The sequence below is a fragment of the Mustela erminea genome, chromosome 17 (assembly GCF_009829155.1).
Source record: "Mustela erminea isolate mMusErm1 chromosome 17, mMusErm1.Pri, whole genome shotgun sequence".
Taxonomy (NCBI): Eukaryota; Metazoa; Chordata; class Mammalia; order Carnivora; family Mustelidae; genus Mustela; species Mustela erminea.
Window position 1 is genome coordinate 28,084,551 of NC_045630.1, and position 27,615 is coordinate 28,112,165.

Here is a 27,615-nt window from a genome sequence, read left to right on the forward strand (position 1 = left end):
GCAGGAAATGGTAAACTGAGATACAACCCCAGGAAAACTAAGCTCAGTCGAACGTGTCATTGGTGAACATGACTTCTACACTTTGCATATACTTCTACAGTCGCATGTATTACCTAGTGCTATAATATTTTTACAACTACATTCTTACTTCTTAAGGACAGAGAACATATGTTCATTCACATATCCCCAACATCTAGCACAGTGCTTATCACATTTTGCACTAAATAAATGTTTAATAAACTAAATTAAGCACTGAGAATCAGTTCTAAAATGAGTACTGGCAATTCAGAAAAACTATAAGATAAGTTATACAGGTTTGGCCCTCTCTCCTGAATTTACTAACACTTGACACATCACTTGGGAATGCCCTCTTGACTTCTTAACCTAGTCCTCTAATAAAATCTAGCCTAAGGAAAGAGGGTTATTAAATTCATAAACAATGAATAAAATATGACTGGTAAAAGTTATTAAGGTCTATTTCCTGAGGATGCTGGCATTTTAACAGGTAGCAAATCTTTAAAGCAGTGGAATAGCATCAAATAGTAAGATACCAGATGTTCATTAGTATTAGAAAGGTTTTGGAGCAGGCGTTTTTTGGGCAACAGCTTCCAAATGATTCCATATAAGCAGTATGCTCTTCCCAGACCAGAATCATACATCACTTCATTTCAGCAGCTAAGAGCCTGTTTTCTTAGAGAGATAAAGTGCACTGCCCATGTTTCAAATGTTACAAATCTTTAGATCTTATTTCTAAACTCTTCACATATAATACTAATGTAATTAGTGATGTCAACAGCCAAAGATAATGCAAGTAAAGAAGACAAGTTGAAGTAAAATATAACAAAATGACCAGGACTCATAGAGAAAAGTTTTCATAGGAAAAAAAAAATTCCCAATTTTAGTGTGATGACTAGCATATTTCCCCTTTCTCATAAACATTTCACAAGGGGAAGTTTTAGGGCCAAACGTCTTAGGTTTAATTCCTCATCTACCAACTAATAACCTTCCTGTGCCTAAATGCTTATCTGAAAAATGATGACAATAATGGCACGTACACCACAATGGTGGTACCAAGGATGACACACGTTAACACTTTTAAAATGCTTAGAACAGCATACTGCATGTAGTAATATAGTTGCTATCACCACTACTGCTTATAGTAATAGTCATGGAAGTAGTTGTTACTTTCAACAAGAATGGAGAAATCTCAATGAATATATGGATAACTGAGTAGACTTCACAGAAAAGCCCTTTCATAATCCTTAATATAATTGACATTTATAGAATACTCCACTCAGCAACTGCAGAATACACATTCCTTATAAGTACTCTTGGAACACTTACCAAGACGGACCATATACTAAGTCATAAAGTAAGGTTCAACAACTTAAAAGGATTCAAATGATACAGACTATGTTCTCTGATCAAAATGAAACAAAATTAGATATCAGTAGCAGAAAGATACCTGGAAAAATCACAAATATTTGGAAATTAATCAATACACTTCTAAACAACCCATATCACAAAAGAAACAATACAGGATGTGTAAAGTATTTCAAATCAAATGAACATACAAAATATCAAGTCTTACGGTTGCAGCTAAAGCAGTAGTAACAGGTAAAGTTATAACCTTAAAAATGAAAAGGCTGGGGCGCTTCGGTGGTTCAATGGGTTAAAGCCTCTGCCTTCAACTCAGGTCATAATCCCAGGGTCCTGGGATCGAGCCCCACATTGGGCTCTCTGCTCAGTGGGAAGCCTACTTACCCCCTCTCTATCTGCTTCCCTCTCTGCCTGCTTGTTATCTGTCTGTCAAATAAATAAATACAATCTTAAAAAAAAAAAAATGAAAAGGCATCAGAAAAAAAATTTTTAATCAGGGATCTAATCTTTACATTAAGAACTAGAAAAAGAAAAAAAGTTAAATCCAAAGCAGGAGGGGAAAAAAAGAAATAACAAAGAAAACAAAAGGAATGAACAGAAAACAACTGGGAAAACAGTGAATCGAAATCTGATTTTTTGAGAGAAGAATGTCAATAAAATTAATAAACCTCCAGTTAGGCTAATTTAAAAAAGAAGAAAGAATATATAAACTACCAATGTCAGAAATAAAAGAAGGTCCTACAAATCCTAGAGACATTAAAAAAAAATAAGACAATATTTTAAGCAATATTCTTGATTAAACTGAAAATTTCTTGGAGATACAAATCACCACAACTCAAAAAGAATAAAATAATAATAAACAAAGTAACACAGGATCTACTAAAGAAATTAAACTGATAACTAAAAGCCTTCCCACAAAGTAAGCTATAGGCCCAAATGGTTTCACTGGTGAATTCTACCCAACATTTAAGGAAAAAATAGCATAATCTTAAATTCTTTAAGCAAATAGAAAATACAAATTCCAATGCATTTTGTGAGAACATTAAGCTACTACTAAAATCTGACAAAGACATTACAAGAAAACCACAGACCAATATTTCTCATGAAAATAGACATAAAAATCATTAACAAAGTATTACTAATTCAAATCTAGCTTATATATAAAAAGATTATCATGACTAATATATAAAATGAATACCATCATGGTATTAGGATAAGTGGGGTTTATCCTGAAGAATGCAAAGTTAGCTTAACATTCAAAGAATCAGTGTCATTCAGCATAATAATGGAGGAAAAAAGGAACAACTTCAATATATGCACACAAAAAAATATTTCATAAAACCCAACACTCAGCAAAACAAGAAAAAGAAAATAAAGCATTCATATTAGAAAGAAAGATATAAACTGTCTTCATACACTGAGGACATCATAGTGTATATGAAAAACACCCAGGGATTTATAAAAACTAATAAACAAATTTAGCAAGATTGCAGAAAGTAAGGTCAATATACAAAAAGCAAACGTTTATATTCTAGCAATGAACAATCAAATACTTAAAATTACAAAATGTATCTTTTAGTCACATAAAAATATTAAATACTTGGAGACAAATGTAACAAAATATGAATAAAACCCATATACTAAAAGTGGCATAACACTGCTGAGAGGAATTAAAGAAAAGCTATATAGCTTGTGATATGCCATGTCCATTGACTGGAAGGCTTGACAGTGGGTTTTAAGTTTTTATTTTTAATCACCTGGTGCATATTGTGTCAACTGTACTCCTTAATACCCAAAATGTATTTCACCCATCCTCTCATTTACCTTCCCTCTTGAAACCATCAATTTGCTCTCCAGAATTAAGAGTCTGTTTCTTGTTTGTCTCACTCCCTCTCTCCTTTCTCTTTGTTCATTTGTTAATGTTTCTTAAATTCCACATATAAGTGAAATCATATGGTATTTGTCTTTGACTTGTTTCACTTAGCATCATACTGTCTAGCTTCATCCATGTTGTTGCAAATGGCAAGATTTCATTCTATTCTATGGCTGAATAATATTCTACTGTATATATACCACCTCTTCTTTACCCGTTCCTTAGTTGATGGAAACTTGGGGCTGCTTCCACATTTTGGCTACTGCAAATAATCCTGCTGAAAACATAGGGGTGCCTGCATTCCCTCGAATTACTGTTTTTGTATTCTTTGGGTAAATACCCACTAGTGTGATTGCTGGATCATAGGGCAGTTCTATTTTTAACTTTTTGAAGAACCTCAATACCAGTTTGGATTCCTACCAACAGAAGAAGGAACCCTGTTACCTTCTTCTTCACATCCTTGTCAACAAATGTTTCCTGTGTTGTTGACTTTAGCCATTCCGACAGGTGTACAGTGACATCTCATTGTAGTATGGACTTGCATTTCACAGATGATAAATGATGATGAACATCTTTTATGTGTATGTTGACCATCTGTATGTCTTCTTTGGAAAAATGTTTGTGTCTTCTGCACATTTTTAATTAAATTGGATTATTGGGGGGTGCTGGGTTGTATCAGTTCTTTATATATTTTGGATACTAACCCCTTTGCAAGTAACTTCTTTCATTCCATAGGCTGCCTTTCAGTTTCACTGTTTCCTTCACTGAGCAGCAGCTTTATATTTTGATGCAGTCTCAATAATTTATTTTTGCTTGAGTTTCCCTTGCCTCAGGAATCTATCTAGAAAAAAGTTGCTACAGTCAATGTCAGAGACATTACTGCCTGTGTTCTCTTCTAGGATTTTTATTGTTTGACTTCTCACATTTAGGTCTTTAATCTATTTTGAATTTATTTTTTCTGTATGGTGTGAGAAAGTGGTCCAGTTTCACTCTTTTGCATGTTGCTGTCCCAGTTTTCTCAACATTGTTTGTTGAAAAGATGGTCTTTTTCCCATTGGATATTCTTTCTGCTTTGTCAAAGATTAACTGACCTGTAATCATGGGTCTATTTCTGGGCTCTCTATTCTGATTCATTGACGTATGTTTGTTTTTGTGCTAGTACCATACTCCCTTGATCACTACAGTTTTGTAATAAAACTTGAAGTCTAGAATTTGATGTGTCCAGCTTCATTTTTCATTTTTAAGACTGATTTGCCTATTTCGGTTTTTTTTGTGTGTGTGTGGTTCCATACAAATTTTAGGATTGTTTATTCTAATACGGTGAAAATGCTGGTGGTATTTTTGATAGAGATTGCATTATATATGTAGACTGCTTGGACAGTACAGACATTTTAACAATATCTGTTCTTCTGATCCCTACACATGAAATGTCTTTCCTTTTCTTTGTGTCATCTTCTGTTTTTGCCATCAGTGGTTTATAGTTTGCAGAGTATAGGACTTTCACCTCTTTGGTTAGGTTTATGGCTAAGTAACCTTTTGTTTTCTGTGCAATTTGTAAATGGGACTGTTTTCTTCATTTCTCTTTCTGCTGCTTCATTATTGGTATATAGAAAGGCAAGAGATTTCTGTACACTGGTTTTGTTTCCTGTGACTTTACCAAATTTATCAGTTTTAGCAGCTTTTGGTGGAGTCTTTCATATTTTCTATATAGAGTATCATGTCATATATAAATAGTGAAAATTTTACTTCTTTCTTACTGATTTGGATGTCTTTTCTTTCTCTTGTCTGATTGCTGTGACTAGAACTTCCAATACAATGTTGAATAAAAGTGGTGAGAGTGAACATCCTTGTCTTGTTGCTGACCTTAGGGGAATGACTCTTGGTTTTTTCCCCACTAAGGATATTAGCTGTAGGCTTTGCATATATGGGAAAGGCTCAATGCTGTTAATATAGCAAGTCTTTCCAAAGTGATATATAGATATAAGGCAATCCCAATCAAAATTGGGATTGTTTCCTACAAACTGACAAATTATTTCTAAAATTCTGAAGAGAATACAAAAAATATGAAAGAGACAAAAAAAACTTTGAAAAACTTCAGAAATCTTAGAACATCAGACTTTAAAAATTACTAAAAAGTTATAGTGGTCCATACTGTGGTATTGGTCTAAAAACAGACCTAAAGAGCAATGGAACAGAATACAGCAAATCCCATCTGGTTTGTTATTATCCCCCAGGAATCTGACCTAATCCTGTTTGAGTAGAGAACTGGTTCTGGGGTTATTCAGCAAGTGCAGTCACCCAGAATCATTTAAGTTAGGAATGGCCTGGGCCCAGAGATTCCAAGGTAACCTGAACTGCATTAGATGCTCACGTAACTCCTTCTTTCTACCAAGGTTGTCTAGTCTAGACTAACATCTCCAAATTATTATCAACGGCCACAAAACAACCTAGTCTCTGAAATATTGAAAGAAAACTAGTTTAGCCCTCCTGCAGCATAGCATGACTTTCAGTAAGAAGTTATAGTTTCCATTCTTGCAATAATTATCCATATAAATTTTAATAATTCATTTAACTTCTATAGATTTCAATTCTTTTCCTCCTTTTCATTATTTCTGCTCAGGGCAGGTATGCCTTCAGTCTCCACAGCTTTCCACTCTTCTTCTTGAACACAGATTATACCACTAAACTTAGAAACCACCTTCTTCGTATTTGATATTCACTTAAATCAGTCTCACAGTGCACTTGTCATGAGCTCCAGATGTTGTAAGCAAGTGTTGAATCACTGCACTGTACACCTGAAACTAGTATCACACTGTACATTAACTAACAGGAACTTAAATAACAACTTAAAACCATACCTGCATGGTAATGATATATAATTATCCATTTTATAAATCACTGAATCTTGTGTGCAAATATTTTGTTTAGGAATTTACATCTGAGTTCATGTGAGAGAGTTTACTGTGGTTTTTCCATTTTGTAGTTTCTCTGTCAGGTTTTCACGTCAATTTATTTTCTGGCCTGATAAAATGTGGTCAGGGAGTATTCCTTCCTTCTCTATTCTCAGGGGAAGCCTGTGTAGCTTGGTATGTGCATGTATGTGTGCGTGTGTGTTTACATGTTTGTGTCTGTATTTCATAAGTGTGTAGGTGTTTGAAGGCATTCAGACTGAGTTCACTTTGTAGGAAAAATTTTAATTGCATATTCAACATATTTTATACATATGGCAATTCAGATTTTCTATTTATCCCTACGTCCATCATTTAGAAAAATTGTATTTTTGAGGATTTTGTCCATTTCATCTACATTTTCTCATATTGTGGCATAAAATTGTTCACAATAAAAAATTAACATAAAAAAATACATCTGTCTCACATTTAGTAGAGCTGAATATTATACGTAAATCTGATTTAATCTTCTTAATCACATGAAATGACCTTGGGCGGTATTTTTAATATTTTACTACCTGCTACTCAGTCATTCAACATCAGTAGTTTTTAAAATATGAAAATACATTTAATTATAAAAATCTACTGTAATACATATATTCCTGAAATGTATATAAATACATAAATCTTAGTACTCTTGTTTACCTTGCCATAAATGTGTGTGTGGATAGATATATAGATATAGTATACAGACATAGATATATAGATATGGGAAGATATATAGATAGATAGATATGGGAAGAAGCTAACTTTTTATCAGGTCTCAAGAAGGAAGAATTCACATCATAATTTATTAACGGTCACTGGGAAGAATGATGACCACTTTCTATATAGAGCCTTTATTTGCTCTCACACAACTCTGAATAATCCTTCAGTTCAAAATGAAAAGTGAATTCTTTGATAGTCAGAACAATTAAGCTACCAAAAAAGCAAAGAAAAGAAAGGAGGGAGGAAGGAAAATATTCCATAATAAAATATGCAAAGATACTCAAGAAGCTAATATTTTGAATACTGTTCATATATTCTTCCTTAGAATATGCTACAAAAAAGGAAATAATCCAAATAGTAATAAAAGTTGTATCAAACCATCACTCTGATAATTTTATGAAAGCCAAAAAACACAGTAATTTCAAAATATGTAGTAAATGAAGCCTAACTGAGCAATGACTTTTTTTTTTATATGAAAAAAGCAGCTTCTTTATCTGTTCACTGTGCTGATACTTGCTTTTACCACATTACATTTCACATATTGCAGTCTATCCACCAGCAAGCATGACTAAATTTGGGAAATGGCAGTACTAAATAGTATATAAAGGATTTCCATTACTCAAATAGAGCATTTTACCCTCATTTCACAAAACAGACCCTATTACGATCCAAATTATTTTTCACTAGTACCGTCTTCCTTCACTACAAAACAAAAATTATGTATTTTTACCTACTAACATTGCCTAATTTGGGGATGTCAGAGAAACTCCACTTTTGTTAATTAAGTATTAAAATACTTTTATGATCTTACTGATAAGTCACATAATGTATTCATATAATATCTTGGTAGAAATAACTATGAAAATTAACCCAGGTGTTACTTGGAAATTTTTTTAATTATAACTTTATAAAGATATGCTATTTCTGTGCCCTGTCTTTTTGGTTCTAAATAAATATTTATAAAAGGATGTTGTTTTATACATATAAATCAGTATTTCTCTTAAGTATGTGGATACTTCACAGATATATAGTACAAGATTCTAGCGAAAAGAGTACATACTTATTAAACAGAGCTGTTTTTTTTTAATTTACATGACCTAGATGTAGATTTTTCAAATATTCCATTGGTTGACTCTATCACTTGATTATTTGATAGGTTTTTGTCACTTTTTTTTTAATTTTTTATTTTTTATAAACATATATTTTTATCCCCAGGGGTACAGGTCTGTGAATCACCAGGTTTACACACTTCACAGCACTCACCAAAGCACATACCCTCCCCAATGTCCATAATCCCACCCCCTTCTCCCAAACCCCCTCCCCCCAGCAACCCTCAGTTTGTTTTGTGAGATTAAGAGTCACTTATGGTTTGTCTCCCTCCCAATCCCATCTTGTTTCATTGATTCTTCTCCTACCCACTTAAGCCCCCATGTTGCATCACCACTTCCTCATATCAGGGAGATCATATGATAGTTGTCCTTCTCTGCTTGACTTATTTCGCTAAGCATCATACGCTCTAGTTCCATCCATGTTGTCACAAATGGCAAGATTTCATTTCTTTTGATGGCTGCATAGTATTCCATTGTGTATAATTACCACATCTTCTTGATCCATTCATCTGTTGATGGACATCTAGGTTCTTTCCATAGTTTGGCTATTGTGGACATTGCTGCTATAAACATTCGGGTGCACGTGCCCCTTCGGATCACTACGTTTGTATCTTTAGGGTAAATACCCAGTAGTGCAATTGCTGGGTCATAGGGTAGTTCTATTTTCAACATTTTGAGGAACCTCCATGCAGTTTTCCAGAGTGGCTGCACCAGCTTGCATTCCCACCAACAGTGTAGGAGGGTTCCCCTTTCTCCGCATCCTCGCCAGCATCTGTCATTTCCTGACTTGTTGATTTTAGCCATTCTGACTGGTGTGAGGTGATATCTCATTGTGGTTTTGATTTGTATTTCCCTGATGCCGAGTGATATGGAGCACTTTTTCATGTGTCTGTTGGCCATCTGGATGTCTTCTTTGCAGAAATGTCTGTTCATGTCCTCTGCCCATTTCTTGATTGGATTATTTGTTCTTTGGGTGTTGAGTTTGCTAAGTTCTTTATAGATTCTGGACACTAGTCCTTTATCTGATATGTTGTTTGCAAATATCTTCTCCCATTCTGTAAGTTGTCTTTTGATTTTGTTAACTGTTTCCTTTGCTGTGCAAAAGCTTTTGATCTTGATGAAATCCCAATAGTTCATTTTTGCCCTTGCTTCCCTTGCCTTTGGCGTTGTTCCTAGGAAGATGTTGCTGTGGCTGAGGTCAAAGAGGTTGCTGCCTCTGTTCTCCTCAAGGATTTTGATGGATTCCTTTCGCACATTGAGGTCCTTCATCCATTTTGAGTCTATTTTTGTGTGTGGTGTAAGGAAATGGTCCAATTTCATTTTTCTGCATGTGGCTGTCCAATTTTCCCAGCACCATTTATTGAAGAGGCTGTCTTTTTTCCATTGGACATTCTTTCCTGCTTTGTCGAAGATTAGTTGACTGTAGAGTTGAGGGTCTATTTCTGGGCTCTCTATTCTGTTCCATTGATCTATGTGTCTGTTTTTGTGCCAGTACCATGCTGTCTTGATGATGACAGCTTTGTAATAGAGCTTGAAGTCCGGAATTGTGATGCCACCAACGCTGGCTTTCTTTTTTAATATCCCTTTGGCTATTCGAGGTCTTTTCTGGTTCCATATAAATTTTAGAATTATTTGTTCCATTTCTTTGAAAAAGATGGATGGTACTTTGATAGGAATTGCTTTAAATGTGTAGATTGCTTTAGGTAGCATAGACATTTTCACAATATTTATTCTTCCAATCCAGGAGCATGGAACATTTTTCCATTTCTTTGTGTCTTCCTCAATTTCTTTCATGAGTACTTTATAGTTTTCTGAGTATAGATTCTGTGCCTCTTTGGTTAGGTTTATTCCTAGGTATCTTATGCTTTTGGGTGCAATTGTAAATGGGATTGACTCCTTAATTTCTCTTTCTTCTGTCTTGCTGTTGGTGTAGAGAAATGCAACTGATTTCTGTTCATTGATTTTATATCCTGACACTTTACTGAATTCCTGTACAAGTTCTAGCAGTTTTGGAGTGGAGTCTTTTGGGTTTTCCACATATAGTATCATATCATCTGCGAAGAGTGATAATTTGACTTCTTCTTTGCCGATTTGGATGCCTTTAATTTCCTTTTGTTGTCTGATTGCTGAGGCTAGGACCTCTAGTACTATGTTGAATAGCAGTGGTGATAATGGACATCCCTGCCGTGTTCCTGACCTTAGCGGAAAAGCTTTCAGTTTTTCTCCATTGAGAATTATATTTGCGGTGGGTTTTTCATAGATGGCTTTGATGATATTGAGGTATGTGCCCTCTATCCCTACACTTTGAAGAGTTTTGATCAGGAAGGGATGCTGTACTTTGTCAAATGCTTTTTCAGCATCTATTGAGAGTATCATATGGTTCTTGTTCTTTCTTTTATTGATGTGTTGTATCACATTGACTGATTTGCGGATGTTCAACCAACTTTGCAGCCCTGGAATAAATCCCACTTGGTCGTGGTGAATAATCCTTTTAATGTACTGTTGAATCCTATTGGCTAGTATTTTGTTGAGTATTTTCGCATCTGTGTTCATCAAGGATATTGGTCTATAGCTCTCTTTTTTGATGGGATCCTTGTCTGGCTTTGGGATCAAGGTGATGCTAGCCTCATAAAATGAGTTTGGAAGTTTTCCTTCCATTTCTATTTTTTGGAACAGTTTCAGGAGAATAGGAATTAGTTCTTCTTTAAATGTTTGGTAGAATTCCCGCGGGAAGCCATCTAGCCCTGGGCTTTTGTTTGTTTGGAGATTTTTAATGACTGTTTCAATCTCCTTACTGGTTATGGGTCTGTTCAGGCTTTCTATTTCTTCCTGGTTCAGTTGTGGTAGTATATATGTTTCTAGGAATGCATCCATTTCTTCCAGATTGTCAAATTTATTGGTGTAGAGTTGCTCATAGTATGTTCTTATAATAGTTTGTATTTCTTTGGTGTTAGTTGTGATCTCTCCTCTTTCGTTCATGATTTTATTTATTTGGGTCCTTTCTCTTTTCTTTTTGTTAAGTTGGGCCAGGGGTTTATCAATTTTATTAATTCTTTCAAAGAACCAGCTCCTAGTTTCGTTGATTTGTTCTATTGTTTTTTTGGTTTCTATTTCATTGATTTCTGCTCTGATCTTTATGATTTCTCTTCTCCTGCTGGGCTTAGGGTTTCTTTCTTGTTCTTTCTCCAGCTCCTTTAGGTGTAGGGTTAGGTTGTGTACCTGAGACCTTTCTTGTTTCTTGAGAAAGGCTTGAACCGCTATATATTTTCCTCTCAGGACTGCCTTTGTTGTGTCCCACAGATTTTGAATCGTTGAATTTTCATTATCATTTGTTTCCATGATTTTTTTCAATTCTTCTTTAATTTCCCGGTTGGCCCATTCATTCTTTAGAAGGATGCTGTTTAGTCTCCATGTATTTGGGTTCTTTTCAAACTTCCTTTTGTGGTTGAGTTCTAGCTTTAGAGCATTGTGGTCTGAAAATATCCAGAGAATGATCCCAATCTTTTGATACCGGTTGAGTCCTGATTTAGGACCGAGGATGTGATCTATTCTGGAGAATGTTCCATGTGCACTAGAGAAGAATGTGTATTCTGTTCCTTTGGGATGAAATGTTCTGAATATATCTGTGATGTCCATCTGGTCCAGTGTGTCGTTTAAGGCCTTTATTTCCTTGTTGATCTTTTGCTTGGATGATCTGTCCATTTCAGTGAGGGGAGTGTTAAAGTCCCCTACTATTATTGTATTATTGTTGATGTGTTTCTTTGATTTTGTTATTAACTGGTTTATATAGTTGGCTGCTCCCACGTTGGGGGCATAGATATTTAAAATTGTTAGATCTTCTTGTTGGACAGACCCTTTGAGTATGATATAGTGTCCTTCCTCATCTCTTATTATAGTCTTTGGCTTAAAATCTAATTGATCTGATCTAAGGATTGCCACTCCTGCTTTCTTCTGATGTCCATTAGCATGGTAAATTCTTTTCCACCCCCTCACTTTAAATCTGGAGGTGTCTTCGGGCTTAAAATGAGTTTCTTGGAGGCAACATATAGATGGGTTTTGTTTTTTTATCCATTCTGATACCCTGTGTCTTTTGACAGGGGCATTTAGCCCATTAACATTCAGGGTAACTATTGAGAGATATGAATTTAGTGCCATTGTATTGCCTGTAAGGTGACTGTTACTGTATATGGTCTCTGTTCCTTTCTGATCTACCACTTGTAGGCTCTCTCTTTGCTTAGAGGACCCCTTTCAATATTTCCTGTAGAGCTGGTTTGGTGTTTGCAAATTCTTTCAGTTTTTGTTTGTCCTGGAAGCTTTTAATCTCTCCTTCTATTTTCAATGATAGCCTAGCTGGATATAGTATTCTTGGCTGCATGTTTTTCTCGTTTAGTGCTCTGAAAATATCATGCCAGCTCTTTCTGGCCTGCCAGGTCTCTGTGGATAAGTCAGCTGCCAATCTAATATTTTTACCATTGTATGTTACAGACTTCTTTTCCCGGGCTGCTTTCAGGATTTTCTCTTTGTAACTGAGACTTGTAAATTTTACTATTAGGTGACGGGCTGTGGGCCTATTCTTATTGATTTTGAGGGGCGTTCTCTGAACCTCCTGAATTTTGATGCTCGTTCCCTTTGCCATATTGGGGAAATTCTCCCCAATAATTCTCTCCAGTATACCTTCTGCTCCCCTCTCTCTTTCTTCTTCTTCTAGAATCCCAATTATTCTAATGTTGTTTCGTCTTATGGTGTCACTTATCTCTCGAATTCTCCCCTCGTGGTCCAGTAGCTGTTTGTCCCTCTTTTGCTCAGCTTCTTTATTCTCTGTCATTTGGTCTTCTATATCACTAATTCTTTCTTCTGCCTCATTTATCCTAGCAGTGAGAGCCTCCATTTTTGATTGCACCTCATTAATAGCTTTTTTGATTTCAACTTGGTTAGATTTTAGTTCTTTTATTTCTCCAGAAAGGGCTTTTATATCTCCCGAGAGGGTTTCTTCCATGCCTTTTTCGAGCCTGGCTAGAACCTTGAGAATTGTCATTCTGAACTCTAGATCTGACATATTACCAATGTCTGTATTGATTAGGTCCCTAGCCTTCGGTACTGCCTCTTGTTCTTTTTTTTTGTGGTGAATTTTTCCGCCTTGTCATTTTGTCCGGATAAGAGTATATGAAGGAGCAAGTAAAATACTAAAAGGGTGGCAACAACCCCAGGAAAATATGCTTTAACCAAATTAGAAGAGATCCCAAATCGTGAGGGGGGAGAAAGGGGATAAAAAGAGGTTCAAAAAGGAAGAAAGAAAAAAAAAAGAAAAAAGAAAAAAAAAAGAAAAGAATTTAATAAAAAAGAAAACAAATAACAAAAATATAAAAAAGAAAAAATATATATATTAGATAAACTGGTTAAAAAACGTTAAAAAAGAAAAAGGTAAAAGTTAAAAAAAAAATTTTACCAGAAGGCGAGAAAAAAAACAAAAAATGAAAAAGAAAAAAATTAAATTAACTGCAAGAGTAAAAAAAATCACAGGGAAAAATCCATGAGTTCCGTGCTTTGCTTTCTCCTCCTCTGGAATTCTGCTGCTCTCCTTGGTATTGAAACCGCACTCCTTGGTAGATGAACTTGGTATCGGCTGGATTTCTTGTTGATCTTCTGGGGGAGGCCTGTTGTAGTGATTCTCAAGTGTCTTTGCCCCAGGCGGAATTGCATCGCCCTTAGCAGGGGCCGGGGTGAGTAATCCGCTCGGGTTTGCTTTCAGGAGCTTTTGTTCCCTGAGCGCTTTCCGTAGAGTTCCGGAGGACGGGGAATACAAATGGCGGCCTCCTGGTCTCCGCCCCGGAGGAGCCGAGAGCCCAGGGCCCCACTCCTCAGTGCGCCCTCAGAGAACAGCGCCCAGTTACTCCCGTCTGCCTGACCTCCAGCCGCGCTCCGAGCTCACGCAGCCTGCGACCGGTTCAAGGTAACCCCAAGCTGTGAGCTCACTGTCGGCTCTGTCTCTGTAGCCGGCTTTCCCGTTCCAATACCCGCAAGCTCTGTGACACTCAGACACCCCCGATCCTTCTGTGACCCTGCGGGACCTGAGGCCACGCTGACCCCGCGTGGGCTTCACCCCGGTTTAGCCTCTGGGGCGATGTCCCTCAGCGGAACAGACTTTTAAAAGTCCTGATTTTGTGCTCCGTTGCTCTGCCGCTTGCCGGGAGCCGGCCCCTCCCCCCGGGGTCTATCTTCCTGTCGCTTTGGATTCACTTCTCCGCCGGTCCTACCTTTCAGAAAGTGGTTGTTTTTCTGTTTCCAGAATTGCTGTTCTTCTCTTCGATCTGCCGATGGATTTTCAGGTGTTTGCAATCTTTAGATAAGCTATCTAGCTGATCTCCGGCTAGCTGAAGTAGTCTCAGCCTGCTACTTCTCCGCCATCTTGACTCCTCCCCCTCTCAGTTTTTGTCACTTTTTATCACTACTTAAGAAATTATCTTGGTGTTAAAAAAGAATAGAAAATGTGTTATGGTGGGTACTGTGAAATGTGTAACCTGATGATTCACAGACCTTTACCCCTGGGGCTAATAATACATTATATATTAATAAAAATAATTTTTAAAAAATAGAAAATATATATATAGGTTATTACAAGTAAGGAAAAAAAGACCCTACCTGTTTCAACCTCATGAAGAAAGTCTCCGTGAAAGTCTTCCTGCTGAAATACCAAAACCGCTCATTCGCAGGGTACACACGTACTACTGTCTCCAGAAGGAAGCGCACAGGCTCCACGACCTCTGTGACGACCATATCCACTGCCACCGTCATGTACACTCGCTTATCTGTGGCAGAAATTTACTGTATGTCATGCTGGCTTTGTTGTTAAGTTTTCCCAAGAAGGTTCTTTCCAATCAGATTGTCATTTTCTGTGTTTAATTGTAAATGTTGTATTATAGCTTTGATTAAATAGATGACTACGTTCTCCAAGTATGTTTCTCAATACTCATGACCCTATCTAAATCAATGGTCAAAATCACCTCTGAAAACTTAATTTTCCTTCCCCGGATCAGGTTCTTAATATAAAAATTAGGTAAAATATTCAGAATATCTTTTAAACTAAAACTATCTTTCCTTCCCAGAATGCCTCTAGAAATTTATAGGATTTGTCCTTTTATCTTATAAAAAGGGATAGAAGAAATTATTCACTTTGGTGAGTTGCATGGAAAGAACCGTCAAATCAGAAGAGACTCTCAACCTTCACTATATTGTTTGTATTGGAACATGCTATTTAAATGAATATTTAAATGTTGTGTGATTTAAGGGAAGTCCCTGGAGATCTGTCGGAATCCTCGTTGTCCCCTCAACAACATGCTCAGGAAAATCACTAAGGCTCTGATGAAATAGTTCTGTACAGTTACAGATCTGTATCAGAGCCTGGCAAGTAGTTTTAGGCACGAGTATAGTGCTATGAGTCAAAATTTCAGTTATTATTTAAAGTGTTTACTTGGCCACAGCCTTCCTTTAATAAGAATCTAGAATCTTCTGGGCTAGTGTCTATTGGTTTTCTTTAGTTTCAACATGATAGGTTGAAATACGGGTTTTATTTTATATACCCTGCTTGAGATTCAGTGGGCAGGGGGGTGGTTCTTTTTTTTTTTTCTTTTTCTTTTTTTTTTTCTTAAGTAGGCTCCATGTCCAACATGGGACTTGAACTCTTGACCCTGAGAATAAGAGTCTCACCCTCTGACTGAGCCATCCAGGCACCCCTCATTGGGTTTTGCAGTCTCTGGTTTGGCTAATCCATATCGTCATTTCTTTGTTACTTTTGAAATATTTTTTTAAATATTTTATTTATTTATTTGACAGAGAGAGAGAGATCACAAGTAGGGAGAGAGGCAGTCAGAGGGGGGGGGAAGCAGCTGAAGGCAGAGGCTTAACCCACTGAGTCACCCAGGTGCCCCACTTCTGAAGTATTTTTAAAATTCACTTCGTCCAGCATTTTTAGTTCTCAGTTAAAGTTCAAATAAGCCCATCATTAGAAGAAACCTTCAACAATGTTTAAAAAAAAATACAACATTTATACACATCAACTGTACTTCTATTAATATCAAATTCAACAAAAAATGATTACATTCTTTCTAAATAAATTCTACCTGCCAATTCAAGAGAAACAAAGATTCTCTAGACATTGTACTTGCCCTGGTAGGCCTTAAAAGTCCAAGGGGAGCACTGTCAAAGTTTAAGAGACAATAACACAAAACATAAAACAGAATACACAACTTGGTGATTTAGTAAAAAGATCCAAGACATTTCATCTCTAGAACTTCAACTTCCCCTGTAAAAAATCAAACTCTGATTCATGAATCCTCTGAGTAATTTATAATCTCAAGGATATCATTTGGAAATTTTAGAAATCAGGTGTTTTTTCTGCCTTATGAAATAATTTTACATTTAAAATATATTATGTTGGGGCGCCTCGGTGGCTCAGTTGTTAAGCATCTGCCTTTGGCTCAGGTCATGATCCCAGGGTCCGGGATCAAGCCCCACGTTGGGCTCCCTGCTCAGCGGAGAGCCTGGTTCTCCCTCTCCCTCTCCCACTGCTTGTGTTTCCTCTCTTGCTGTGTGTCTCTGTCAAGTAAATAAAATCTTTTTAAAAATAAAATAAAATACATTATCTTTCGAGTAAGAATATTTTTTAAGACTTACTTATTTGAAAGAGAGAGCACACACATGCATGTGCACACACGACGGGGAGGAGAGGCAAAGGGAGAAAATCCGAAGCAAGCTTCCCCTGAGATTGGAGCCCCACACAGGTTTGATCTCATAACCCAGGAGATCATGACCTCAAAAGAATCAAGAGTTGACCACCCAGCACCCCAAAAATATTATTTTAATATAATATTATAGAAAGTTTATTTTAATAGAGGAAATAAACTTTAAAGTACATAATCCCTTAATAGAAGACCAAACAGGAGCACCTGGGTGGGACAGTTGTTTGTGTCTGTCATTGCCCTCAAATAATTCTATGATAACATATGAAACACAAACACCAAATACTTTCTATGTAATCTAATAAAACTAATTCACATAGCTTTGGGGTAGATTCGTTTGAATAGTTGACGTTTTCCCCATAAATGCATAAAGTATTAAAAAACTTTAAAATCTAGGGGCGACTGGGTGGCTCAGTGGGTTAAAGCCTTTGCCTTCGGGCAAAGGGTCCTGGGATCAAGCCCCGCATCGGCTCTCTGCTCGGCGGGGACCCTGCTTCCCTTCCTCTCTCTCTGCCTGCCTCTCTGCCTACTTGTGATCTCTGTCTGTCAAATAAATAAAATCTCTCAAGGAAAAAAAAAACTTTAAAATCTAAATGAGAATAACTTCACTTTAAATAAGCACTAGAATTTCAAAAAATGCAGCAAAACAACATTGACCATAATATAAAATTTAAAGCAAGTAATAATGAATCCTCTGAGAAAATTTACCTTTTGGGGTTTCTTCATTAAGTGCCAGAAATATTGGTATATTGGGGTTCCACATGCCAGTAATAACGTAAGCCCTCCCATCATAGCTCTTGCCCATGGATTCCTAGAAAAGTTCAGAAAGAAATCACTGAGAATATAAATATCAAGAAAATCAACATTTTAAGTTATATATTACTTTAAGCAATCAAATTTATTAAAATTTGGACTTACAATCAAATGGGATTTTGGGGGGTAAAATTTTTGTCACCCTATGAAAGCATTTCTTTCAATATTAAATTTTCTTACAGCTTTCCTCAGAGTTTCTATTTAGATACCATACCTCTTGGCTAAAAGAAGGTACACCTTTATATGCTGACCCACAAAAGCAAATTGGTATGAAGTTATATTTAGGTTTATCTTAGGATGCTTGTCAAAATTTCACATACTTAAAGCATACGAGTATGTCTAGTTTCTATTACAACTATAGAATAGATCTCACTGAAGATATTTTAACTGAACTAATAGCTAATCAAAGGAAAAGCAGTTAGCATTTTACTGCCATTTTAATTTATAATATATTCTTAAAATATTCATTTATTTTATCACAACACCTCTCAAATTTGAAACTTTTCGATCATCTATGTATGTGTACACTTTCTTACGATCAGTAATCAATGCTAGGAGACTAATAAAGGTTTGTAGTCAACACCCAAGTTGACCGTCTCCCTTTGACCTTTTTACTTGCTCCCCCCCTTCCCTTCTGTCCTCCCCTTCTTCATCTCCTCCACCCCTTAAGGTGTCCACCAGCGCACTCCTGACTCTGCTGAAGCAGCCAGCAGCTCCCACAGTGAAAGCAGGATCCCATGCAGCTGTGCGTATGTATTGCGTGGAGGGGGCAGTTAGAGGTGTTCCCATGGGAGAACAGCACACAGCATACAAGCATGCGCACTTGCAAGAGAGTGCTGTCTACAGTACTTTAAATTCTCTGTAGCCATTTCCTCATTTTATGAAAAGAGTGATGAAAGGGGTCAGACGAAAACAAAGAGAAAAGCCTTTTTTTCAATTTTACCCCCACACAGATGCTGGTGATTACAATGTCTATTTTCCTAGTGTATTGGTGGTCAGCTTGAGTGTAGGAACCCTGAGTTCTGGAGATAAAGTACACTCAAGGCCGTGGAAAGGACACTCACACAGCACCATCACCACATTCATATATTCATCTTCATTCTCGGTCTCCATCTGTCTCTCCACGCCTTCCTCTCTCCCTCCCTCCCTACGCTTAATCCTCTCTACCTATCTCTTAATCCTCTCTACCTATCTCTTAATCCTCTCTACCTATCTAGACCCCCATTCAGATCGAGAATCTGGCCTCCCAAAAAGCCCAATCCATTTCTGGAAAGAGCTGTGCTGTGCTTGAGTCCAAAAAGATAGCTAGTCCAATCAAAATATTTCTTCCAATCGACAAATACAAAGCAAAATGGGCAGTTAGCAGCGGAGCTGTAAGATTTTAAGAAGTCAGGCCCTGACAGGTCACACATCAAATGAAGTGACAAGGTAACAGAAATTGTAAAGTAGGAAAGACTATATAAAAAGCAGCAGAGTACTAGGAAACTGCTAATTGGTAAGAGAGAAATGGAGAAAACAAAAAATTCATTAAAAATAATCATGGAGTCCAGATACAAAGGCACATACTGGGAGGCAGGAAGGAGGGAGGAAGAGTGAGGAACAAAGAGAGAAGAGCAGAGATGGGCAGGGAGGGAGAGAGGAGGAAAGGGAGGAAAAGGCGAAAGGAGAAAGGGAAGGTGAAGGAAGGAAAGAGAGAGATGGGGAAGGAGGTACAGAAAGAGGGGGGCAGAGCACCAGAGGCAGGAGCAGGGGTGGAAAAAGAGCAGGAGCCCAACTATAAAGAGACTCAAAGAAAGAGTAAGCCTCTGCGGGGAGGTGAGGCAGACAGAAGAGTCTAGATAGCAGAGACCACTCTGCAGGGTTCCATACGATTTCATGAAGATCAATAACCTCTCCTGTCTCTAAGGTGCTCTAAGTGCATCTTTGTCCCTTGTAACCATAACAGCCTAATTCAACAACCATAGCTTTATGTCTTTGTAGTCCTCATACCACCACAATAACACTGTCTTACACATCAAAAGCCCTCAATACAAGTTTCTCCTCATCAAGTATGACACTTTTGTTTCTGAACTAGACATATCCATTATACAGACTGGCTTGCTCCCAATCTCTTATAAAGATACTTCTTGGGGCTCCTGGTGTCTGACTCTCTTGGGGTTTGTGGGATCAAGCTCCAAGTCAGGCTCAAACTCAGAGGAGAGCCTGCTTGAGGATTTCTCTCCCTCTGCCTCTGTCCCTCCCCTGCTCACTCTACCTTTCACTCTCTCTCTAAAATAAATACATCTTTAAAAAGAGAGAGAGAGAGAGAGATACTTCTTCAATTATCTTTGCTGAAGAGTTCCTCCTGACTCCTCTGCGCCTACCACAAGCAGGGCTGACAAAATCAGGAACAGCAGGTAAGGGACATCTGGACAACAAGTCTCTGTTCAAACTAGGCCAGGATGGAACCACTAGATGCCCTCCTCTTAGGAAAATAAATTAGGAAATACAGACAGAATGTGGCAGTTTGCAGTGGGAACATGGGCAGAAAAGCCATGAGGGAGAGGCCAGGGAATCACAGAGTAGCCACAGATGAACTATTGTCAAGTAATGAGCAAGCTTAAGCTATGAGGTCAAGTAGGCAGATGGTGGGGTAAAGCAGACACATGGTGCTGAAAAGACATAACACACAGAAAAAGTAAAAAAAAAAAAAAAAAAAGTAAGTTCAGGCTAATCCACCCATTCTTTAAGCAAATGCAAGTTTACTCTAAGTTGTGGTCTTTGCCTGTAAGTATCCAGCAGAGAAAACAAAACTAAATGATCCTGACTCTAGAGAACTAACAAGCTAATGTTTTCCAAAAACCAGTTGGTCACCCATTTGTGGGTCCTAAAATCAACTTAGTACATTATGACAAGACTTTTTAATTAAGTAGAAGAAAAAAATAGCAGAGTTCCTTACACGTGTACAGGGTAAGAACTGTTTCATGAAAATCTTACTGCTTTTTTTACACATACAGATTATGAGCTTACTGGATTACAGTGTAATCGTGTATATTGAACTGTGAGACCAGCTACTAGTCTAGTGTCAATAAATGGTTAATTGTAAAGATCCACAAACTATCTGAGGCATTTCTAGGACTTTTAAATTGCATTCCAGTTCCAAGAAACCTGCCTCTACTGAGTTTTCAGCTCTTGGTACCTTGCTGTTAGGCTTTCTCTAGTTTCATATAGGGAAGCAAACTTTGCCACACAAAATCTATCTCTTTGGCATGTGGGTTATTTTCACGCTGCTTATTTAAAAAAAATAAAAAATAAAAAATAAAGGCTGAGGAAGAACCTTTAACCTCCCCCTTATGGTCACCCTAGATAACTACAGTATAAAATAAAGTAGGTGAGGTAGTCAGGGAGAAAATGGGCAGTCTGTTTGTTAAAATTCCTATGTCCCATTGTTTCTGAGTGGTCTCACAAACACGTTTGCCAAACATTTACTTTTTTCATTTTCTTTGAATTATCTTCCTTCCCTCGAAGTCCTCAACTTCTAACCCTTCTCCTTAGTTTAGAATGGCATATAAGCCTTGTTGTCTGACTACCTACAGGCATCATATTCTTATGGAGCACCCATACATATGTAATTAAATTCAGTTTTCTCCTGCTAATCTGTCTCTTGTCAATTTAATTCCTAGACCAGCCAAAAGAACCTTGAAGGGTAAAGGAAAATCTTTCCTCACCAACAGTATCGAAAATATTCTCACTACTAGAAGAAAACTGAATCTCTTATTTGTATCCCCCAAAACTCAATTTTATTTATAGAAGACTTTGTTTATATACTGTATATAATACTGTGTATATTTTGTTTATATACTCTCTCCCTCTCTCTCTCTCTCTCTATATATATATATGAGTAATCTAGCTGTTTGACTAGAAAATTAGTTTCACTTATAAATTGGACTTTCTCTTTCATGTAGATCTTATACTAAATTAAATGTATAAATTTATAAAAGGTCTCAATTCGGGGTGCCTGGGTGGCCCAGTGGGTTAAAGCTTCTGTCTTCAGCTCAGGTCATGGTCCTGGGGTCCTGGGATTGAGCCCCAACATCGGACTCTCTGCTTAGCGGGGAGCCTGCGTCTTCCTCTCTCTCTCTCTACCTGCCTCCCTGCCTACTTGAGATCTCTGTCAAATAAATAAATAAAATCTTTTTTAAAAAGTCTCAATTCATGTTACTAGAAAATATTCAAAGGGAAGAAAAGTCAGCATTGTTTAAAAATTATTCAAGATAAACAGAAAAGTCTCACAAATTCTAAAATTAAACATAATTGCAGGATTTTCCAAAATTTATCAGAATCAAGTATAAGAAAGCGAAATTTGTTTTCTAAGTATTCACATATTTGAATGAGTCAGAAGAATATCTTGCTCTAGAGGACAGAACTAAAACTAATTAGGCAAAGATATAAGGAATATGATTTCAGGTGATTATAAGGAAATAACTTTGTAGTAACCAGAATTGTCCCATAGTCTTCATTATAAGTAATAAGTTCCTTTTTATGAAATATAGTCTAGCCAAAGCTCAATAACCATGTATTAAAGATAACACAAAGATCAATAACAAATCACAATTCTTGATAATTGCAGAAACAAACCCTCCCACTTCTACCAACTATTTTTGAACAGAAGCTTCAGTGCTGACTAGCCCTTTGATTTCAGTATGGACTCTTCAAAGAGGAGAACTGCTCTTCAAGTAAGACACTCAAGAACAAGGGGCCTCAGAAGTTCATGCCAATCTGTAACTCTATAATCTGCATTCAGGTTTTATTTAAAAAAAATCTCTGCCATGGTTTCACCTTAATCTTTTAAACTCTGAAAAATTCTAAGACCTAGGAACCTGTGTTATTAACTACCTCCTCATGGAATTTTCAGGACTCCAAAATGCTATGGCTTGCCTTAGGTAAAACCACCTGTATTACTGATATGTTGTAAAGAGGGATGGAAGAGAGGTGGCTCAATAGCTAATTCGTTTCACATTCAGTGTAACTTTTCATGAAATGCTTCCTCTAGATCTCTGTGGCTCATTGTATCAACGCTAGTAGAGAACTTAACCCACTGCCATAGTTACATACTTAAGAGATCTGTTTTTTATCAAAAAATCTATAAACCCACAGATGCTAAGAGCTATGTTTTACCATATCTGTAAACCCAGCACTTCCCACAATGCCTGGCTCACAGTTATGTGCTCAAAGGGCTGAACAAACCATTTCCAGTAAGACCACTAGAAAATCAATGTGACATCAGCATGATATAACCTGAAGAAAAAGTTGATAGAATTGGTGCTATTTAATTGACATTTTCAACACTCAGCTGAAGAGATTAAAATATGTAGGGCTTGCTGTCACTAAATATAAAAATCCCAGTTAAGTCACTTTATATTTTACTATTTCATAGTTACTTGAAACTCTAAGATGACCTTCCTACAACATTTCTAAATCACAAAGTAAATATATTCATTAAGTGCAATATAGAAGGTATTTCTGTTTAAAAGTTAAGATAGTTTGCTATTTTTACATAAAATAACCAACTCTCAAATACATATTAACCTTTAAGAAAATTATTTAAATAAATACCACTCCTACAGTAAATATACTTTGCTAAGGACAGGTAATAAAGGAGCACAAATTCAGAAAGAGAAATGTTTTAAAGAAAACAAAAGCATTCATTACAGTACTCAAATTAATAACAGTGCATTAAAATAAATGAAAGGCACCATATTCACTCTGGATATGCCTGTTATAATCATGTACTTGTTATTTTTGGCTCAAAGAAAAGACATCTTCCTAAGAACTCAGAGAGATGAATAAATGGACATTGCCACAACACTATCCTTTAATTTGCTTTCAATTTGCATATGAGTTTTTGGTAAAAATTTTTCTAAATCTCTCCCTCATAAGTAACTTTAAGTTTGGGTTTCCAAAATTATTACTACCATACAGATGAAAGTTAGAAACAATTTTGACAATATGACAAATTTTAAAATAGAAAATACTTCTAAAATATAAATTAACTATCATCTATACTTGGTTAATGTGCTTAAGGTTATCATTACCATATCCAGTAAATGCATGTCACTGTTCTTCACGTTTCGACCTGGGCTTAATAACATTCCAAAACATCTGAAAACATTGGGGGGAAAAAAAAGGACAAATAAGGTATCAAGAATATACAGAAGCCCAGTGAGCAAAAAGCCTTTTTATAATAACTATACAATCTGACCTCTGTACTTACAAATAACTTTAGTTTTTTAAAAGAAATACCACAAAAAATAATTAAGATACATAATAAAACTGCATAGAAATAAGTTATTTAAATTCCCAAATCTTTATTTCTGCATGTAAAAGATTACCAATGATCAAAACCTATAATAAAAATGGCCACAAATTACTGACTGAAACAAAATACAGTAGTAAAATATGAATTTGTTTCTAGATAGAAATGAAGCTTTATTTGCCTTAGAGTTATTTCAAACCTATAAGCCAAAATCAACTAACCCAATTAAATAGTAAAGGAGATTTTAAAAAATAACAAAACTGTGCTCACTCTTTGTATCGAGGCAGATTAACAGAAACAATTACCCTGGCCTTCAACACTCATTTTCACTGAGTAGCCTGTTAACAGTTATTATACCCTAACTTTGAAAAAAAAGTTATATGAAACTCATTACTAAATATGCCATTATATTAGTGAAGATATTATCCAACATACTATACATAGGAATAACTACTTACTTTGTTCTGTGCTTCCTGATGCTACAGAAGCTTTAGGAATCCCATCGACTACATTCCCTATGACTTTATTTGTGAAGGATTTTCGTAAGGTTTAAATTCAGCTAAATCCAGTATTTTTATATGTGTTAGATTATTATTAATTCTGCTTTTTAGTAAGAAAAGCAGAATCTAGAGAAACCCAACAACTTACTCAAATTCTCTTGCCTCTTAAATAACTCTTGTAAATCTAGACACAATCTGATCTGTCCTCTGTATCCCTCTGCCAACAACGCATACCCACACTTACTAGAGTGTTTTTACTGTAGTTTTCCAACATTTAAAAGTATGCTATGGAATATTTCACACAGCAGTAGAGAATGTAAATAAATAAATTCTGTTAATATTTTTTAAATTTCAAAATACTGACAACTGACATGTCACTACATAATCTGATCCTTGTTATTTTCCAAAGGTTTACTTTTTTAGTAGTACATCTTGTTCTTCCATGAACAAGGTAAGACCTATCCCAATATGAGTCTAGTAAGTGGTAAAGCAATATATACTTCCTGTTAGTATTTGAGGATACTCAAATGCACGAGGATCTCTTTTGGCATCCAAAAACAAGAGAGTAGATGAAAAGATAAAGTCACTGAGATCTGAAGATAACTTTCCAAACATATTACTATACCACTGAACAAAATGTAATATATACTGCCATACACTATAATCTATACGCTGCTATAATCTCCCAATGAACTCCTGTAATAAACACCGCAAATTAAGTGTTAATTATGAAATTCATTGTACTCTCTCTTCTATCATTGCCTTAAATACTTGCTAAGCAAGAATAAAAAGTGAGGGGCACCTGGGTGGCTCAGTGGGTTGGGCCCCTGCCTTCGGCTCAGGTCATGATCTCAGGGTCCTGGAATTAAGCCCCGTATTGGTCTCTCTGCTCAGTGGGGAATATGCTTCTCCCTCTACCTGCCTCTCTGCCTACTTGTGATCTCTGTCAAATAAATAAATAAAATCTTAAAAAAAAAAAAAAAGAATAAAAAGTGAATTCTTTTTTCAGATAAGAAATTTGGTCACTCCAACTAAAAGGTCAGGTCAGTGAGGACAGAAGACTTCTCTCACATTCCCTTCATGTTTTGCTTTGGCTTGTATCTCTCACGGTTTTTTGTTTTTTTGTTTTTTTTTACAGAACAATTTTCTATATTATAGAATTTTTAAGTTTCAAAACTATTATGTACTTACTGTATAAAAGTTAATGGATACCAAAATGGAAAAAGAAAACATAAATTTATCCTTTTCTCTCTAATATCAGCCTCCTTAAAAATGAACATTAACAATTTAGTATGCATCCTCCCTACATTTCTTTTTGTTCTTGAAGGCTTAAAAGATTTTTACCGTTTTGTTTGCCAAGCACTTGCAGGCAAATAATGAAACTGGTACAATTTTATATTTTTTTAATATTCCCATGTTAAACTCTATTGCAAAAAGAGTCTTGGAGGTTTCGGTTTTCCTTAAATGGCAACAGCTATCACTTTATTTTGATGATCTTTGATGTGGTGATCTTTTCCTGGGTTATAAATAAAAAATCCTGCCACCAGAGCAACTGGCTGGCTCAGTCAATTAAGCATAATGAACTCCCCTTGATTTTGGCTCAGGTCATGATTTCAGGGTTGTGAGATCAAGACCACATTCAGCAGAGCATCTGCTTGTCCATCTCCCTTCCCCTCTCTTCCTTCCCTCACCCCCAGCTGTGCTCTCTCTTCTCTTTCTCAAACAAATAAAAATGAACACTTTTTTTAGATTTTATTTATTTATTTATTTGAAAGAGAGAGAGAGACGGGGAGAGAGGGAACACAAGCAAGAGGAGTGGGAGAGGGAGACATAGGCTTCCTGCTGAGCAGGCACCCCAATTTGGGGCTTGATCCCAGGACCTCAGGATCATGACCCGAGCCGAAGGCAGACACCCAGTGACTGAGTCACCCAGGCGTCCCCAAAATAAACTCTTTAAAAAAAAAAATCCTGCAACCAACCAGTAGTGTGACCTTGGAGAAAGGACCTACCTCCCCCCCGTCACGTTTAAAAAATACATATTTTATTTATTTGAAAGTGAAAGGCAGAAAGAGAAAGCACTAGTAGGAGACAGAGGGAGAGGGAGAAGCAGATTCTCCACCAACACGGGTTCAGGGTCCATCCCAGGACCCTGGGATCAAGAGCAGACACTTAATTGACCAAGCCACCAGATGGCCCAGCACCTAACCCCCTTTAGCTTCCGCTTCCTCTTCTACAAAATGGAAGAGGTATAATACATGAACTCAGAGGAGTTTTTCCGACATCAAAATTGCACAGTTTTTCTCTATAAAGCTGTATTAGTCATTTCCAAATTTATATTTCATTAAAGCACATCAGGTTTCCTAAGGAGACAAGTAAGGTCTATTAGGGATAATGTGTCAGTAATTAGATATTATTAGTACCACAAACACCAAATGCGAATATTAAGTATTTCTTTGGGGAGGTCAAAGCATTCAACCTTTCCTTGTTAACTCTATAAATAATGTAGAAAACTGCCATCACACCTATTTTCTCAAGCAGCTCATAGTCTATTAGAGGAGGAAAATACAAGTAAATAGGGAACTAAAACCCGATATGGTAAGTTCTAGGATCACTGTAAATACAGAATGTTAAAAAAGCAGAAAAGAAACACACCCAACACTATAATACAGTACATAATGGACCTGACCAAAATTTGAAATTAAACCTCCTGAGAATGAGATGATAATGACAGTATATTAATATTATTAAATTATAGCATATACTGTTTAATTCCTTAAGTCAGACATTACTGTATTGCTGCATTTACATTTCAAAACAACCTGCACATGAGAAATGACAGACTAGTTTTCATGAAGGTAGATGGGATTTGTCCGAACAACGCAGGTAGTGAAAGGACTGGGATTCGAGTCCATGTGCATGATCCAAAACTGCAGATCTTTTACACACTGAACTCTATCACCTCCCTAGCCTATCAGGAAAGATTATCAACTCCCCATGTGACCCAGGGCAACTTACACACCGCAGCATCTCACTTTCCACATTTCTGAAATATAAGTGTTATTGGCTCACACGTTCCCATATTCATGTAAAGGTGAAATGAAAGCCCTCAAGGTGAAGGTACACTGTGAACTATAAAGCAGAGCCCAATTACGAATTATTATTATAACTGCCACTACTATTGTTTTAAAGATAATATTTATTTACTTGAGAGACAGTGAGAGAGAGACAGTGCAGAGGGAGAAGCAGACTCCTCG

General features: G+C 36.6%; 1 protein-coding gene across 8 annotated transcripts in view; it reads right to left on the reverse strand.

Annotated features, from left to right (window-relative positions):
• Nucleotides 1-27,615, reverse strand: part of RABGAP1L (RAB GTPase activating protein 1 like) — a 765,799-nt gene that overhangs the window by 610,105 nt on the left and 128,079 nt on the right. For all 8 annotated transcript variants that reach the window (XM_032317419.1, XM_032317418.1, XM_032317421.1 and 5 more), the window contains 3 exons: nt 23,641-23,707; nt 17,462-17,564; nt 14,658-14,824 (listed from right to left, as the gene is read on the reverse strand). In XM_032317419.1, coding sequence (XP_032173310.1) covers nt 14,658-14,824; nt 17,462-17,564; nt 23,641-23,707 — 337 coding nt within the window. The remainder of the gene's footprint in view (nt 1-14,657; nt 14,825-17,461; nt 17,565-23,640; nt 23,708-27,615) is intronic.